Here is a 17,563-nt window from a genome sequence, read left to right on the forward strand (position 1 = left end):
TGCCTCGAGACTTTCCATAATTTTAGAGGGTGCCTCAAGACTTTCCATAATTTTAAAGGTGACTCGAGACTTTCCATAATTTTAGAAGGGGCCTCGAGAGTTTCCATAATTTTAGAAGGTGCCCCGAGATTGTCCATAATTCTAAAAGGTGCATTGACTGAAAAAAGGTTGAGAAACACTGCCATAGTGAATGAGTGAGTATGACCAGCACGTAATACAGCATTTACTGATAGTTTTATATGATGTGGGGGTTAATGACACTTGAATGGGACATTTTATGAGGAGTACTTAGAATCGCAAATAGCAAGTTTACTGCCAATAAATGGACTATAGAAATAATCTATATTTATACCTGCAAAGATTGATGATAACCTAATGTAGATATGAAAAATAATAGAGTATCTAAATCCAGAACTTTTTCTTAGCTTTGGACTGGTATTCTGGTGACAACTAAGGATGGATCTCGTGTCTCTTCCAGTTTTGTCTCCAGGACAAAAAGTGAAGGGAAATCACACCAAAGGTATATGGACAGCAAAAAAGAAAATAACTAGGACTTTAGCTATCCCCTACTCCTTAGATACTCTTTAACATTTATAGTTGTAACAGACAATGTTATCGGTTATGTTCTATGTCTGGGGGCATAAATAAGAGGGAATAAGGGGGTTCAACTCCCTCCCCAAAGCATATGTGATGCAACAATTGCTGTCTGCTAGAGTTGACAGACACTGTAAACTGCAGCTGCTACTCCTACTGTCTGTCAGGTCTGATATAGAGTTGTTACCCTATACTTTCTATACACAGGCAGCTGCAGTTCAGAGGGAGAGATTTCCTTACCTCCTCCTGTGCTCCAGTCATATGAGACACAGCTGAGGGAGGACTCCCCCACTTTGAACTGCTTGGTTTGACTGGTTAGTGTGTTTCATGAAGGGGGGGGAGCTCTGTACTGGAGAGGGAGATATGTACTGGGAGGCATACTAAGGGGGGATCATTACTCGGGGGGAACTGTACTAAAGGGAGGAAGATCTGTAATGGGGGTTGATCTGTACTGGAGGGGGAGATATGTGCTGGGAGGCATACTAAGGGAGGGTCATTACTGGGGAGAACTGTACTAAAGGGAGGAAGATCTGTATTGGGGGGAGATCTGTACTGGAGAGAGATCTATACTGGGGAAGGTGGAGATTTGTACAGGAAGGGAGCTATACTAAGGGGGAGGGAAATCTGTGCTGGAGGAACTGCACTAATAAGGAGGTGGGGAAAGCTTTATTCAGGGGATTTGTACTGGGGGTAGATCTTTATTGGAGGGAGCTGTATAAAGAGAGAAAGAGCGGGATCTGTACTATGAAGAAGCTGTACTAAAAGGGGGGGGGGGGGGTCTGTACTAGTGGGAGCTGTACTTAGGAGGATGGATCTGTACTTGGAGGGAGCTGTGCTGTGGGGAAAATGTGAACTGCTTCTGCACTCCTGACCCCATAACTCTAAGCATTCTATACTCTTGACCCCTGAGCTCTTGTGTGTTATGCAGTCCTGACCCCTGCACTCTGTATCCTGCCCCCTCTGCTGTTTGTGTTTTGCAGTCCTGATGTCTGAACTCTGTGCATTACACAGTCCTGACCCCTACACTTTGTACAATTTACCCTCCTGATCCCTGCGCTCTGTGTCTTGATGCCTGCACCCCTGTTCTCTGCAATCTGTTTATTACATACTCTTGGCTGCTGTGCATTGTGCATTATGCACTCCTGACCCCTGCGCTCTGTGTGTTATGCACTCCTGACCCCTGAATTCTGTGTGTTATGTACTCCTAACCCCTGCGCGTTGTGTATTATGCACTCCTTACCCCTTTACCCAGTGCATTTTGCACCCCTGACGCCTGCATTCTGTGTATTTTTTTTTTATGAGTTCCCCATCAGCCTGTGCCCACCCAACAACTTAAAGTGATACTAAAGGATTTTTTTAAAATACCAAACATGGTATCTGCTCTGTGCAATGGTTTTGTACAGAGCAGCCCCAATCCTCCACTTCTCAGGTTTGCCTCCTGTTTTCCTGGCTCCTCCCTCTTGATCAGTGCCCCCAGTAGCAAGCTGCTTGCTCCCAAGCCCCACTCTATGCGTCCATAAAAGACATAGAACCACGGCTCAGCCCCTACCCCCTCGCTCTCTCCTCACTGGCTGTGATTGACAGTGCCAATGGCTCCCGCTGCTGTGTCTCAGCCAATGAGGAGAGAGAGACCTGGGACAGCTGAGGCTCCCGTGCACATTGCTGGATCGAGAGGGGGGTCAGGTGAGTATTAGGGGGGGCTGAGGGGGGAGCAGCACACAGAAGGTTTTTTACCTTCATGCATAGAATGCAAAAAGGTAAAAAAAAATCAGTCTTCACAACCACTTTAAATTCATGGCTGCTACACCTGTTGGTGAATGGAGCCTGATGGGGAACTTTGAGACTAGTTCTTCATCAGTTCTGCCTTACCTGTAACTAACAGCATGTGGCAGTGGGCAGATCCTGAAGCCACAATTGGACTAAATAGTGGCTATGGATCTGCCCACTGCCGTGCTTTGTCAATAAAAGCAATGTCTCCCAGTTCTCCATCAAGCTCTACCCATCTCTAGTTCAAAACTACTCAGCCATGCACCTGTGAGTGTGATGGGCACAGTGGATGTGGATGTGGAGTGAGTATACTAAGGATGGAGTATCCAGTATGGATATTGATGTACCTGCCTTTGAGAGGTACATGAATCAGGCACAAGCACTGCCACTTTTGAGGTCCTTTGCCCCAACAGAATTCTAGAACACCCTTTATGAATCCCCCAGACTGGCTTCTATCTTACCCTGACCATTCCTCTGCTAGTTATTGCCTGCTTAAACACATCACTGTTCTGGAATGGGTACAATTTTGTTAGTCTGTTTAATATGCAAAGAAATATTAAAGCGGAACTTCACCCAAAAGTGGAATTTCCACTTGTTTGCATCCTTCTCCCCACATTTGCCACTTTTTTTAGGGGGGGAGCAGTTTTGACAGGTACCCACACTCACTTCCAGGTCAGATCGCCCCCTACTCCTTCCCTCCACAGCCTTCAGGGACACATCACAGGTCTCAGAAGACTGCAGAACCATTCACAATGCATAGTACAGCTCACGCATGCGCAGTAGGAAACCAGCTGTGAAGCCAGAAGGCTTCTTTGCCAGTTTCTCTTACCTAAGATGCTAGCACCTGCACCTGAAGCCAGCTGAAGAATTGGCTCGGCTTGGGACATTACTGGATTCCTAGACAGATATGTGTCCTTTTTTTAAAAGTTAGCAGATACAGTATTTGTAGCTGCTGACTTTTAATTTTGTATTTTAATTCCAGATTTCTATGGGTGAGCTGTATTGCAATAAGCACAGTGGAAGGTGGATATTTAACATCACAGTGGATTACTAAGCACTATCATAAAAATATGCTATGGTTAAAATCTCTGAGTTTAAAGTGTAACACAGGAAAGGACAATATCATGTGATAATATTCAACAAATAAATAAATATATATATATATGTAAAGGAGAAATAAACATAACACACTGACGAAAATGGTGAGACAATATACATGCATCCCTTAAATCAGGGGGAAAAAAGTGACAATTTACAAATAAAGTGATAAATAAATGGCATAAAATATGCCCGAAAAAAGTGCAGTGACCAGAAGACTCACAACTGGCTTGAATAATATACAGTGAGACTGTCAGGATAAAGGCCTGACTTAAAACAAACCTTTTGGACCACACAAAGTCCTTCCACATGAATGTGTTACAAAATGTGATAAGTGACCAAAATAAACAATATATAACTCATGTGATCAAATCCCTAATTGGGATTTATTTGTGTAAACACAAACACAAAAAAGTGTCAAGACAATATATCACAATGTGCTGCAAAATAAATAAATAAAAAACATAAAAAACCCCTACTAGCCACGTAATGCCACAAATAATGTGCCACTAAATAATATAATAATGATAAGCAACAAATGTCCCCATGTGAACTCTTCAAACAAGTGAAAAATTCCACAGTAATACAGGTGATATAGGTGAAAAAATTGTGATGTTTATTTCTCGTTTACATACCGGTGTATATATATATATATATATATATATATATATATATATATATATATTTGTTGCATATTATCACATGATATTGTTCTTTCTTGATTATATATTTTCTTTGTTAGAATTCATTTGATATTTATGCACTAATTATGCCATTTAAGTGTATTTAGGTACTGTGTATAGAAGCGCAACACCATTTTCTTTTTATGTTTGCAACTTTGAAATGCTTCTTGCTCTTCATAATACCTATGAAATATGCAAGTGAGCAGACATTTTTTTTCTGACTTCTTGTTCTTTCTAAGAAATTTTCCATATTGGGACACAGCAAAAAAGTTCTGGCTCGCACATCTAAACCCAAGAACAACAATGTAATATATTGCAGCTTATTAGATGGAGTGGCTGCATTCATTTTCCAGGCTAAGAATATTTTCAAGTACAGAAATATCTGTTGATTTTACAAAAAAGCCATGTCCTTGTCACTTCCTGTGATCTTAATGAAAAGCACAAACATCTTAATTCCAAGTTATCTTCTGTAAACTGTTTATTCCTCCACTACCTACTATTTGGGTGATGAGAGAAAGACATGTTTGTAGTTCAAATCAGGAGCACAGCCTGGATGACAACAATAACTCCCAACAGTCGATAAAGTGCAGCGAGCGAGCATTGTCACCCTCGGACATAACTTCTGTTACCTGGTGAAAATAAGAAAGGAAAAACATGGGGGGAAAAGAAAACTACCACATCTAAAGATTAGTAAACTTTAACGTGTTCCATTTTTTTTTTTGAGTTTTGAAACATGTTAGGCCCAAGTTGGAGTTTTGCATGCAGTGCATTTTAAGTGAATTTCACACACATTACACACATTGGGGTTGATTTACTAAAGGTAAATATACTGTGCACTGCAAGTGCAGTTGCTTTAGATCCGAGGGGAATCTCTGAAATGATGCAAAGCTCTGCTGATTTCTTTCATCCAATTATGTGCAAACAAAAATGCAATTTTTTTTATTTTCCTTCCATGTTCCCGTTAGATCTCAAGCAACTGCAGGAGCAAATGCACTTCCAAGTGCACTTGGAGTGCACTTGCAGTGCACAGCCTATTTTCCTTTAGTAAACCAACCCCACTGTCACTGTCCATGTCTGTGAATCATGTGTTAGGGCTCATGTACACTGCAGCTGATAAACTCACATTTAGGAGTGTAGCAAGCGTACACACAGAGACAGACGTGGACCTCCATTTTGTTAAGAATTCTCCATGTCTCCCCTCATTCTCCCCCTCCCTCTCTGAGAGCCACAGTGACATCTGGTCGGTGTGGGTGTTGGAAGTGTCACAGGCAGGCCAGAGCCCAGCAGGGAGCCCAGAGCTATACCAACTCTCTGAGCTGAGTGCCTGGCTGTCTAAGAAAGCTGTGCAATCTAGCACATCGTAAAAGATAATGCAAGCCTTCCCAGGAGTTCAAAGACGTTCCAGAGGAGCACAAACCAGATAACACTTTTAAAATCCATTTTTCCCCTATGTCTCATATCTTGGAATATGAGAGAAGTACATATAAACCAGGCCTATCTTCAGACTGCCCACGATAAGATAAACAGTTTGATAGGTCACACTCCCTGACTGGAATACCTAGGAAAGCAGAAAATTACATCACTTGAACCATTCAGTGTATAATTTCATATTTCATATCTAATCATTCCTCAAATGCGTCTGCATATTAATCTACCCGCAGGCGAAGTGTTACTTGTACCTAGGGAAAGTTATGAGCCAAAAATATGAGCTATGAAAGATTTTGGCTCTAGTTTAGGTCTTTGCCCAGACCTTCCCTCCCTAAATGGGGCATTGGTCCTTGACTTCAGAGACACCCCCTGCTAGGGAACAACAAAATGGGCTGTCAGGCCTAAGAGAGTTAAGTTGAAGATCTCTCCCTTTTTAACATCAGAACCAACTTAGGAGACAGCCCTTTTGCTCTGAAACTTGATCTGAAAACCCAAGGCTGATTGGCAAGTACTGTAACCCTTTAACCTCCTTTCTGTTACCTCTTTGCTGTGCTGGTGTTCTCTGTATTTTTATATATATATATATATATATATATATATATATACATATTGGTTACATCTTTTTTCTGTAAATGTTTTTATTGCAACCTTTTGACCTTTTAGTAATAAATCTTTCTTTCTGAAAGTGTTGAACTGTTTCTAAAGCTCCTTAATGCAATTTACGAATCCGTGCCTCTAAAAGAGCGCTACTGTGTTTGTTTAACCCTCTGTATAACATGTCTGCGGTGACAGTGTTATACAGACGATTATCTCAACCATCACAGTGTTATTGCTGATATTGCCAAGTTTCCTCTTTCTCTGTACAAAAAGGAGGTGGTGACAGTGTGAAGGGTTAATTGCGTAATTAACCTGACCCAGTAACAATTGCTCCCAGGCTGCCGGTACATCGAGTGTGGTCCAATTAGCTGGAAAATCGTTGTGCAGGGTGCAGCTGGGCGCGGCATTATTACGCACGTGACATCGCGGCTTTAGATTTGCTGGTCCTTCTGTCACAATTTTGGTGTGAAGGTCAGGGGTCTGATGCTGCGTTCGTCACAAGGAGCTGTTCAGAGTTTTTTTCAGCAGCCCCTGAACTCTCCCTAATGTTTTCCTATGTGTCCATGTACACTATGTCGTTTACAGTCATTTACAGGCAGTTGAGTTTACAGTCGTTTTTTTGAACGCAGAAAACTTGTGTTCAGGAGTAGATTTTATCAGCTTTTCAAACGTGTGTAAATGCGTTAATAAGCGTTTGCAATTTTTTTTTAACTCTTCCATTTCCAGATGCTGTCCAGAGCATTTTTTCATCATGAAAAATGCATGCAAAGCGTTTTCCCGGTACTCAAATGGATCTGGTACACCATACTTTGAGGTTTCACATGAAAGAAAATATATTAGACACTGCTGCAATAATGTCTGCACAGAAATGAGCTGGAACACATCCAAACACCACAAAAAAAAAAAAGACAGCTAATCTCAACAAATACTGGTCTCTATGCCTCTGCTCTCTATTTTTCTCAAACTGTCTGAGATAGTTAATTTTTTACTGTTTTTCAGTGCATTCTGGGCATTTTGGAACGTCTCCTGAGGTTATCTTTAAAAAACGCTTCTAAATGCAAACACTCATAAATGCGGCTAAGTAGACTTTTTTTTAACCTACGTTTTCCAGCAGTCAGTTTCCATTGTTCAGAAGTATCCCGTGTACATGGAGCCTTAGACTGAAAACTCAGCAGGGAGGATTTCTTTTTTATTACACAATACAATAAAACACAAGTAGATGTAACCTAAGTGACTAATCCTGTTCAAAAATACAGATAAATGTGCTGATAAGTTCTCTTTGTTCTAGGAACTTATGATCGTTTTCCAGCTTCTTCACTGGAACGGAAGTCTTAAAGCACTCAGAGACACAAAGTGCTCCCGTCAGGTAAGAATACACCACACAGTGCATACATTTCATCTACAAAGTATACCCAGAATGCATCTGTTCAATGATCTCGAATCCAAAAGCTTTACTGAGAAGCATCTGTAACTTGTACAGTTCTATCAGAACTATTTTAGATGAAATTTTTTTCTCTTTGCTCTGTTTTTTTATATCTTCTCATACATATTTTTGTGACACGAGAAAATAATGTAATGGCTGAAAAACCACACCCAGGCTAATTTGTTGCATGTGCAATGGCACCGCTATAGATGCTATAGATTAGGAGAATGCTTAAAGCTGAACTCCAGTAAATATAACTACAGTAAATATAATGTATTTGCACCAATAACCTGTACAAACCCAAATATTATCTTGGAAACGTAGCAGTGACATCATCATGCTGATTGTAATTTGTGTTGTGGGAAGGACTTAACAGTCCTACCCACTACAGGCTGCCTGCAGAAAATTACTGGAGGGGGTGGAGACAAGACCAGTCACCCTGCACAAGTAGACAAAGCAGCAGTGGTTGGTCGCTGTACAGACACTACATTTTAAAGTGGATATCCACATAGATCTGGAAGAAATACACAAAACACACCAAGATACAAGTAAGAATACGCATGCCGCTTGCATGTCAACAATATGTACCTATCCTGGGTTTCAGCTTTTTTTTTTTTTTTTTTTTATTGTTGCCAGACAAAAAAATGTACAAACATATTATACAAAGTTAGGTACAAAGCCAGAACCGTAAAGGTCATATTACACAGAGTAAGACGAACATGATCTTTAGAATGACAAACATATCAGCAGACATCGTAACAGGTCTTTGCTCAGAAAGGAGCTCACAGCTCAGGTATACATTTCAGTCTATAAAACATTTTTACCCACTTGCCCTCCAAAGGATTTACCCCTTCCCGACCATTTTTTGCGCTACGGCACTGCGTTACTTTAACTGACTATTGCACGGTCATGCAACACTGCACCCAAATTAAATTTCCGTCCTTTATTTCCGAAAAATAGAGCTTTCTTTTAGTTTTATTTGATCACCTGTGCATTTTTTATTTTTTGCGCTAAAAACAATAAAAGACTGTCAATTTTGAGAAAGAAATCAATATTTTTGACTTGTTGCTATTAAACATGTTCAATAAAAAAAAATTTAAAAATCTAATTTCATCATACATTTAGGCCAAAATGTATTCTCCGACATGTCTTTGCTACAAAAAATCCCAATACGTGTAAATTAATTGGTTTACGTGAAAATTATTGTGGTTACAAATGGCGGTATACTGTATATACTGGAATTTTTTTTTATATACTAATAATGGTGGCGATCATCGACTTATAGTGGGACTTCAGCAGACATTCTGAAATGGGGGGGGGACTTACTTGGTGTCACTGACATCCCCAGGGACACCAATACAGTGATCAGTGCTAATGAAAAGCACTGACACTGTACTAATGGCACTGGGCAGGAAGGGTTTTACATGTGGGGTGATCAAAGGGTTAACTATGTGCTGTTTCACATTATGTGCTGTGTGTGCTTTCAGCTGCTTTGTATGGCTCTGCTATGTAGAGTCATACAAAGCAATGTGCAGGAGCTGACAGGGGAGAGAACTGTTTTGTAAACAATACAGTTCTCTCCCCCATTGGTAATAATCACCAGCCAGTACAGGGTGATTGACAGCTGAGGCTGAAAATGGTGGCGTGCGCGTGACCCCTACCCCCTACGTATACTATATACGTGATTTTGCGCATCCGTGCCATGGAGCAGTATTTATGCTCTAGGGCGGATGGGAAGCAGTTAAATTGAACCTTTAACTAAGCCAAGAGTAGATGTTAAAAGCAAGAAACAAGACAGAAAATTGTGTAGAAACTATACATAGGTCCTAGGAATACAACTGCCCATCTGATATTCTACAAATGAACCCTCTCACTCCCTCTGACTCACACTATACGTACTCAATCAGATGGCTCCCCAGCCAGGGTCGCTAAGGAGTCCTCCCTGCGAAACCAGACCTTTGTAAAAAAAATTTCGAACAACCACGGGTCTCATCTGTCATCCTATAGAGTGGAAAGGCAGAGTTAAGTTAACCAACCTCTTCCACATTTCCAAAGTTATAGACTCGTCATAAATCCACCTCCTAGCAATAAGCTTACGGACAAAGAAAAAGAGGAGTCTAAGAACTGGAGATCAGCTTTAATAAAATAACCTTGGTGTGGCATACAGCTTTACATATACAGTAATTGTAAATGTGAAAAATCGCAGAATTAGAAGGTCCCCTTTAATGGTTACAGGGCTGAGTATTGGGGTGTTTTATATTCATAAGAATATTATATATACCTTTCTTTGTTCTAAATTATTTAAGTGTGTGTAAACCCTAATTATCTGTTAAGTTATATATATAATTTTTTTGTCTCCTTTGTTTTGATAAATTTACCAGTGAAAACATTTTGTTATACTGTAACTACTGAATAAGTGCATAACATGTCATTGACCACTCCTACTGAAAATGTTAAGCGCCTGGCTGTCATGCTACCGGTAGTTCAATGGTTTCAATATTTTCTGAGGTGCTCACCTGGAACATGTATGCAGATCAGGAATTTTGAGTTCAGTCTGCTTGTTTCATTTCAGTGACTCAAAGTATCAAAGTCTGGGACAGCCAGGTAACTATCATTACTAGGAGAAGGTCACATAATACATTGCATGTATTTCTCGCAGTTCAATTTTCCTTTAAATAGGCACAAAGTAATTGACTTGTTAAACAGTAAATTTTAGAGTTTTGTTTTTTACCAACACAGCACAATATTTTAAAGCACAGATAAATGTTTAGGGCCCCCAGAAGCTCTTGCTATAATGGGCTCCTTCTGCTATAAGAAGCTCCTCTAGGCCAGGGATCTTCAAACCTATCTACTGGCTGGGCTGGGATGATGGAAGTTCCACATATGTGCATAGTACTAGCAGTGGAGGTTATTTAATGACAGAAGAGACACACAGAGCCTCTTCTACCATCAATACCTCTCAAAAAAACTTTATTTTCTTTTTAAGTACACTATTGTAAAGCAATGTTTGATACATTTGTTTTCATTGGTGTCATCAGAAATGAATGCCAGCTGCTATGACAGGTATACAGGTTTATTCAACAATATGTCACAGCATTTAGATATGCTTAGAGTGGTTATAAAGTATAACCAACACCAAAGTTTTTTTTTTTTTGTGGGCTTTAGACTTTTATAGAGTGGTGAGGGACTAGAACTTCTGCCAGATTTTTATTGCTATGTACAGGACACCTCGGGACTGCTGGGGAAATTCACCTTCTCTATTTATCCTGGTAATGACTACCAACAGAAGGTGAGAAAAATCTTGATATGGAAACACCTCCTCCATTGACAACTATGGAAGAGGTGGTTTGTCCTCACTTTAAACCGATTTTTTTTCTCAGTTCTTGTTGTCTTCTAAAGAGAAGAACTAACGCAGTTTTCAACCATTATTTAGGCTTGTCTAAAACTGAACTAGATGCATGAACAAACAATAATCCATTGATGTGCATGTTGTATACATACCAGTAGCACCTTAAAAGTCAAACTTCTCTAAAAGTAAACCAAAATGTTATGATCAATGTATGTATCACCACCTCAAAGCACCCCAAAAATGCTCCTTTGTCCTGCAATACAGTTTTGGGCAAAGCCCATGAGCCCACACCTGGTCCAAGCTGCACTCAAGTCCAAAGAAGCAGGCCACACAGCAATTACATTTTGCCAGTGCCAATGATATTAAAGTCCAGTGGATTTTATTGAGCATACAGAAATAATATACGGAGCACACTGCAGACCTCCCACCCGAGGCCACACCTCAAATGTATTTCACCCATTTCAGGGCTTAGTCATAAAACTAAAACGCTTTGGCTACCAATACTTTACTAGCTGCAGCTTTTTTAGAAAATCACTAATATAATTTACATCAGGTTTTTCTGCTCCTTTCCCAATCAGTTTATTTTGTAGAGATTTGGCATATATTTGTGAAATTCACACCCTTTGGTATCCACCTAACAAAAATAATGTGTGTGCCAAGTTAATATACTGCTCACAAATAAATAGCTTGTTTCTAATTCAGTATGAATTTTACTGAACCTGTAGAATGGCACATGGAGCGTTCTGCAAACATTACTTATTGGAAGGTCTGTGCTGTCATGGTATGGCATAATTCCATTGCAGCCTGTCCCTGCTGATATTGTCTACAAAGCTGTAATTAGGAATTCTCTTAAGGGAAAAGTATATGAAACATGTTCCTAAAACAGATGCTACATTTAAGTACATAAATCATGGAAAAATATAGTTACTGGCAATGGTGGTAAAAATCCCTAATGTTTGGCTCAGATCTTACTAAAAAGATATTGGAAAAAGCCATCATTTATTAAAACTGCAGAACACAAATGTACAAACAAATCAAAGCATTGTGAAGATATTAAAATATATGTGTTTGAGCCCTTTGATTTGTTTTTTTTTTCCAAAAGCATTTACATGGTTTCTTATTTTCAAGCTTTCATATTTTCATTTCATGCTCAACAAGAACCAAGTGATACAAATGTAAAGTCCTAGATATCTTATTGAATGTACTGTATATTCAAGGGGAATTACAATTTCAGCTTTATTTAAACCTGTATGGTAAATGTAATGTACTATGAAGCAGAGGCGAAATGACAACTCATGGGGCCCCAGGGCAATAAGGGATCATGGGGTCCCTGTGTCCTTGCTCAAACTCAAAAAAGCCTATGAAAAAGGTACCAGGGGTATCTTATGGGGCCCCCTACTGACCCTGGGCCCTCAAGCAGTGCCAGAGTTTCCAAATGGTCAGTCCGCCCCTGCTATGAAGAATACAAAGGTACATCTGAGGCCAAAACTATTTTCTGTAGTTTTGTATAGCATGGGGAAAGGTGTTCCATTGGGGAGATTCACCCTCTTTAACTGAACTGGCAACCATTATCAGTGGAACAAAAAGTGCTGAGAACACAAATTTTTAGGGACTGTCACCTTCCTTTCCTCTTGCTTCATGTTGTGTCTTTGTAACATGGAAATTGAAGGGAAAGCACCACACAGACAAAAAAAACTGACATGATTTTAACCTTTTCATTATCAAAATAAATCTAAAATTGATAAGGTAAATATTATTCTGTTTTAAAAATTCACATGGCCAGATTTCTGCTTTGAGGGCTAGAAACATGCCTTGTCCTGCTTTCACAAAGCTTGAATACAAGTGATTTTTCATTACTGTTCATTACTGTTTGAGATACATATCACAGACAATCAAACACTGCTTATTACTGAAGAGTATATTACAGGATTTCCACTTTAATGCCTAGCATATCATCAGGTTCTCAATGTCAATGATTCGGATCCTTGCAAACCTGCCAAGCACCCTGCAAAGGAAAGATCTAAGATTGCGTCCTGTCTATTCCGACTTGAAGAGAACCCATACTAAGATGTTATATTAAAGTTTCAGGTCCCATATCTAATGTGCCTAGCATTTGGCTGTCTTCTTTCTTGAGGGGGAGAATCAACTAATCTGAACTTTTAACTTCCCATTCAGCAGAAATCACATAATGAAATGCCTAGTCTTTTGGTCAACAGCCCTGAAGGAAGCCTGGAGCAGCATTTTCTGAATAATTCAATATTTTAGTCATTGTATTACTCTTTGCTATCCACCCAAGCAAAGTTCTTAGTATTTAACCATAGGTCTCCTTTAAACCTAGGAATCAATCCTGGTTGTAGGGCAATGCACCACTGATAGACTGATTCCCCAAGCAAAGCCCAACCATGGTGCTCCCCTCAGCCACTATATTGCTTAACTGAAAAGACATTAGGACTCTCTGGAATCTCTGGAATTAATAAAGAGTGTTGCAGGCACTCTTTAGAACTCCATTGCTTCTCTGCATGACAAAAGTCAGAAGAGTTACATGAATCAGTTGCAATGGGGGAAGCAGGATGGGGGGGGGGGGGGCAGAGGCAGCACTGAATTTGAATTATCCATACCACAGACCTTCTGGCCTCAGTGCATGGTTAGCCATGCTAGCTTGGATACGGTCAAATGTCAGCCAGCATCCCACCCCTTTGTTATCTTTTTACCTCTTCCAGCCAGCAGCTGAATGGGGCTGGGAATGAGTCATTGGTTGTTATGAAGTCAGCTTCAAAGCAACCAGGTGACTTTGTGCAGGAAGCTATCACATTCATAACAGCTTCCCAGCACAAAATGCCACACTGGCTCTTTGTACACCAAATCAGAATTGATCTTAACTACCACCCATTTGTGGTCAGATTCCTAAAGTAAAAGAGATAGGAACTACCTTAATCTGGTGATTTCCTAATTAAACTCTCAGCGAAGACCATTTAATGAATTCCCCCCAATACAGTAAGTTCTCCAAGAAAAATAAAAATTTGAAAGTGTATAAACCTTCAATTTTATTTCAGGTCAGTCCCAGACCAGACACACAACTTTATTAAATAAAACATTTTTTTTTCTTTTTTTTAAGTTAACAATTCTCCCTTTGATTTTAACAAATATGAAAAATCCTGTCCAGGAGACAAAGGTAAACAAACCCCATAAAAGCCTATGGAGTCGCAATGTCCCTTCACGGTCAGGAGAGAGAGGACTTGCAGCATGGGATGTAAATAAACTCGGTAAGCGTACATCTATGAAAGGGGAGGGTGTAATCGGTTAGCTCACGGCCAGCGAGCAAAAACAATAAAAGCACTTTAAAGTGCACTTATCCTTTAGGGGCATGATAGCGAAGAGAAAAACTCAGTGGTGCCCCTTTCTGTTGGTGCCCTAAGCATGTGCTGATTTTGCTTAAAGGGCAACTTCCCTTCATGGAAAAAAATGTAGCAAATACAAAATAATATAGCTTATGCAATTGTTACACAAGCCATATTGTAATATAATGTTATTAAAATCAACTTTCCATTTTATTCTGCAGCACTGTAATTTTCTATAAAATTCAATGCAATATTGCAACCTAAAGGCATTCTATACACCATTGGTGTACAGAAAACCCAAAGGAATTTAATTTCCAGCTTGAGTAAAGAACTCTGCACTAAGATAGGTCAGATTTTAGGCATTCTCTATAAGAAAAATGCCATTTTTGGCAAGAAACTTCCTAAGGGTTAATAACTTCTAAAGGGATGCAGATACTGCAACTTTTCTTAGCATAACACGAAAGCTGAATAAAATTAATTATTCACTCCCATTCAGAGTCATTCCTTCAGAACAGAAACAGGTATGAATTTTCAACAGTTTGTTAAAATCCTTAGATATACTGTAGATACAAAGTTTACCTGGGGGGGAAATGTTTTTTTTCTCAAAAGTGGAGTTGCTCTTTAAAGCGTATCTCCAGGGAACGTAAGATTCCACCCTTGTAGGGGGCTGCCCCCACACTGCAGGGGTTAAATGCTTGTTCAGGTCTAGGGAACAGAGAAAAGCAGTTTTACTCACCTGATCCTCTACTACCCCTGCAGCAGCAACAGCAGTGCTCATCTACTGCCCTACGCTCTGGGAGTGTATTGTTCTTCAGTGTGCTCACATCTAATGCAAAGCCATAGGATCTGTATTGTAATTGATGACTGCAGTGGACCTGCAGCAACCAGAGCATAGGTGAGAAGAGGCTGGTGGAACAGGTCTAGCAGTGTGGAGAGAGCTTGCAGGATTGGAGAATTAGGTATATAAAACTGCTTTTTTTTTAGTCCCCTAGACCTAAATGAGCATTTAACCTTTGGGGGCAACCCCATTGCTAGGGAAGATTTTTACTTTCTTCAGATTTCGGCTTTAATGATTAATCCAGACATGCTCAGAATGCACCTGACTTGATGACATTTAATAGGTCTTCTTGCCAAAACAAGCTGACCCTCCTGCCTTTTCTTGTCCTGAATATTTAGCACCCCACTGCCACCATCATTGACATAAAAAATCTACTCTTCCTACAGAATGCTCAAATCTATAACGTTAATTAGTTTGCTGCAAAGTTTGTTACTGTCTGAGAATAGGGTCATCCTCATTATCTGGAATCTGCGAATCAGAGTAAACAAGTCGCTGCAGTATCTATGAAGCAGAACATCTGGGAACCTTATAATAATATTTTTCTTAGACACAATCATTTATAGTTACAACACTGATGAAAGTCCATGAACATGTGTCCATTAAAAACATAGAAAGTGATACCCCTAATCTCAGTGCTGACTCCTTATGTGGCTAAAGATACATATGAAACGTGTTAGCAAGAGATCATAGAAGGTTTAGTACTGTTCCTGAAGATGGGTTTGATGCATAAATAGAGTGATTAGATTATCAATTGAGGATTATGTTCATATTTAATTGGATTTATTTGGACCCAAGAAGAAAGCTAAGAAAAACTGGAAAGTGATTAAACAACATATGGCAATGATTATATTTGTTTAAGATCTGCTTTGTAGTTTAAATATGATACAGAACATTGGTTTGTATGTGTGAGTTATTGCTGAGATAGTCAAATAAAAATAATTGTAAAAGCAAAGTTTAAAATTAATCAAAAGTATCTCTAATAACAAAGCTATAACTTCCTGAAAAACAATTTGTAGATTTCAATAGACTTCTTAAAGCTTTACAACATTTATGGGTTATAATGCAATAATGATAATTTTTCAGTCAGCTTTTTTCAACCAGGGTGCTCAGGCACCCTGGGGTGCCTTCAGGTTTCTTCAGGGGTCCCTTGACAAAATGACCAAAAATTGCCCAAACATTCTATACAAGCCAATAGGTGGACCAAGCTTGCCATTATTCACACATAATCCACAGGTCATTGTGCACCATTACAACTTTCTAGCGGCTGGCAACATATCAGCCAATTATGTCATCAGTTGATAAGAAGGACATTGGGCACCTGCACAGCATCCTTGCTTGCCCTTTTCCTGCCCCTCTCAGTGAGCACTGGGATCACACTATCTGAGTGAGAGAAACTGAGAGAGAAGAAAAACAATGGAATACTAGTCAGTGCCAGTGTGCAAAAGTGTGTTTGCTTTGGAAGAACAAATCGTATCTAATGTTGGGTGTCCTACATGTGCAAATGTTGCTGTGTTATTAAAACTGTTAGTTTCGTTTTTTTGCATTTTGTGATGGGTGCTTCAAGATTGTGCAGAATTTAAAAAGGGTTCCTCGATATTGTATAGAATTTTAAAGGGTGCTTCAAGATTGTGAAGAATATTAAAGGGTTCCTTGACTGAAGAAAAATTTGAGAAGCACTGGGTTAGACAAATAAACAGTATTTTTCCATCTTGAAGGTAGACAACCGGCAATAAAGATTGTCACCAGTCTTTGATCATTCATGGAGTAAATATCTAGTCCAAGCCATTTCCAATGCTGTTTGGCTAGAGTCATGCTTTGGATCCACTAGTTTGGGTCCCATGAATGGGGTGTGGGGGTATCAGACACCTGACCAGAGAAAGGCTGGAACGGGCATTCCTTCTGTGTATCTCACACTAAGATTTCGACATTTCTTACTGACCCATTGAGGTAAAGGGATGTGTGATTCTTTTATAATACATTAAAAGATTCTCACCATTACACCCTATTCTTGCATGAAGATATGATTTATTATAAATACATAGTCGTCACTGTGCATTCCCAAATGGTTTTATTGTCCTGTGACAAGTATAGGTTTATAATAAATCCTAAGAAAAATTAATAATAGCGCCTATGGTCAAAATTATATAACTTACTAATAGTGTACCAGCTGCAAAAAATCACCATATATAAAGTGTACCAATAAACAAATAATTTGCGCTAGTAAATGTTTTTAAATATATAAATATATATAAAGAAATCATCAAATCATAAGTCCAGAAAAAAATATATATATGCCAATACCACAAAAAAAAAATATATAAAAAAACTTTTAAGTGCAAAAAACTTTTGTGCAAAAAAAGTGTCTAAATATGAAAAATTTCACCAAAAAACCTTGATAATATAATGGCAGATCATCCATAAATATATCTTCAGAAACGGAAACTCTGC

At 39.3% G+C, this 17,563-nt stretch overlaps 1 protein-coding gene across 1 annotated transcript in view; it reads left to right on the forward strand.

Moving 5' to 3' along the window:
• Window positions 1-17,563, forward strand: part of LIX1 (limb and CNS expressed 1) — a 202,192-nt gene that overhangs the window by 171,249 nt on the left and 13,380 nt on the right. The window contains exon 5 of the mRNA XM_089679122.1: window positions 7,456-7,533. Within this exon, the coding sequence (XP_089535248.1) occupies window positions 7,456-7,533 (78 nt within the window). The remainder of the gene's footprint in view (window positions 1-7,455; window positions 7,534-17,563) is intronic.

Source organism: Staurois parvus, unplaced genomic scaffold, assembly GCF_062004578.1.
Source record: "Staurois parvus isolate SC_StPar_1 unplaced genomic scaffold, SC_StPar_1.0 ptg000218l, whole genome shotgun sequence".
Taxonomy (NCBI): domain Eukaryota; kingdom Metazoa; phylum Chordata; class Amphibia; order Anura; family Ranidae; genus Staurois; species Staurois parvus.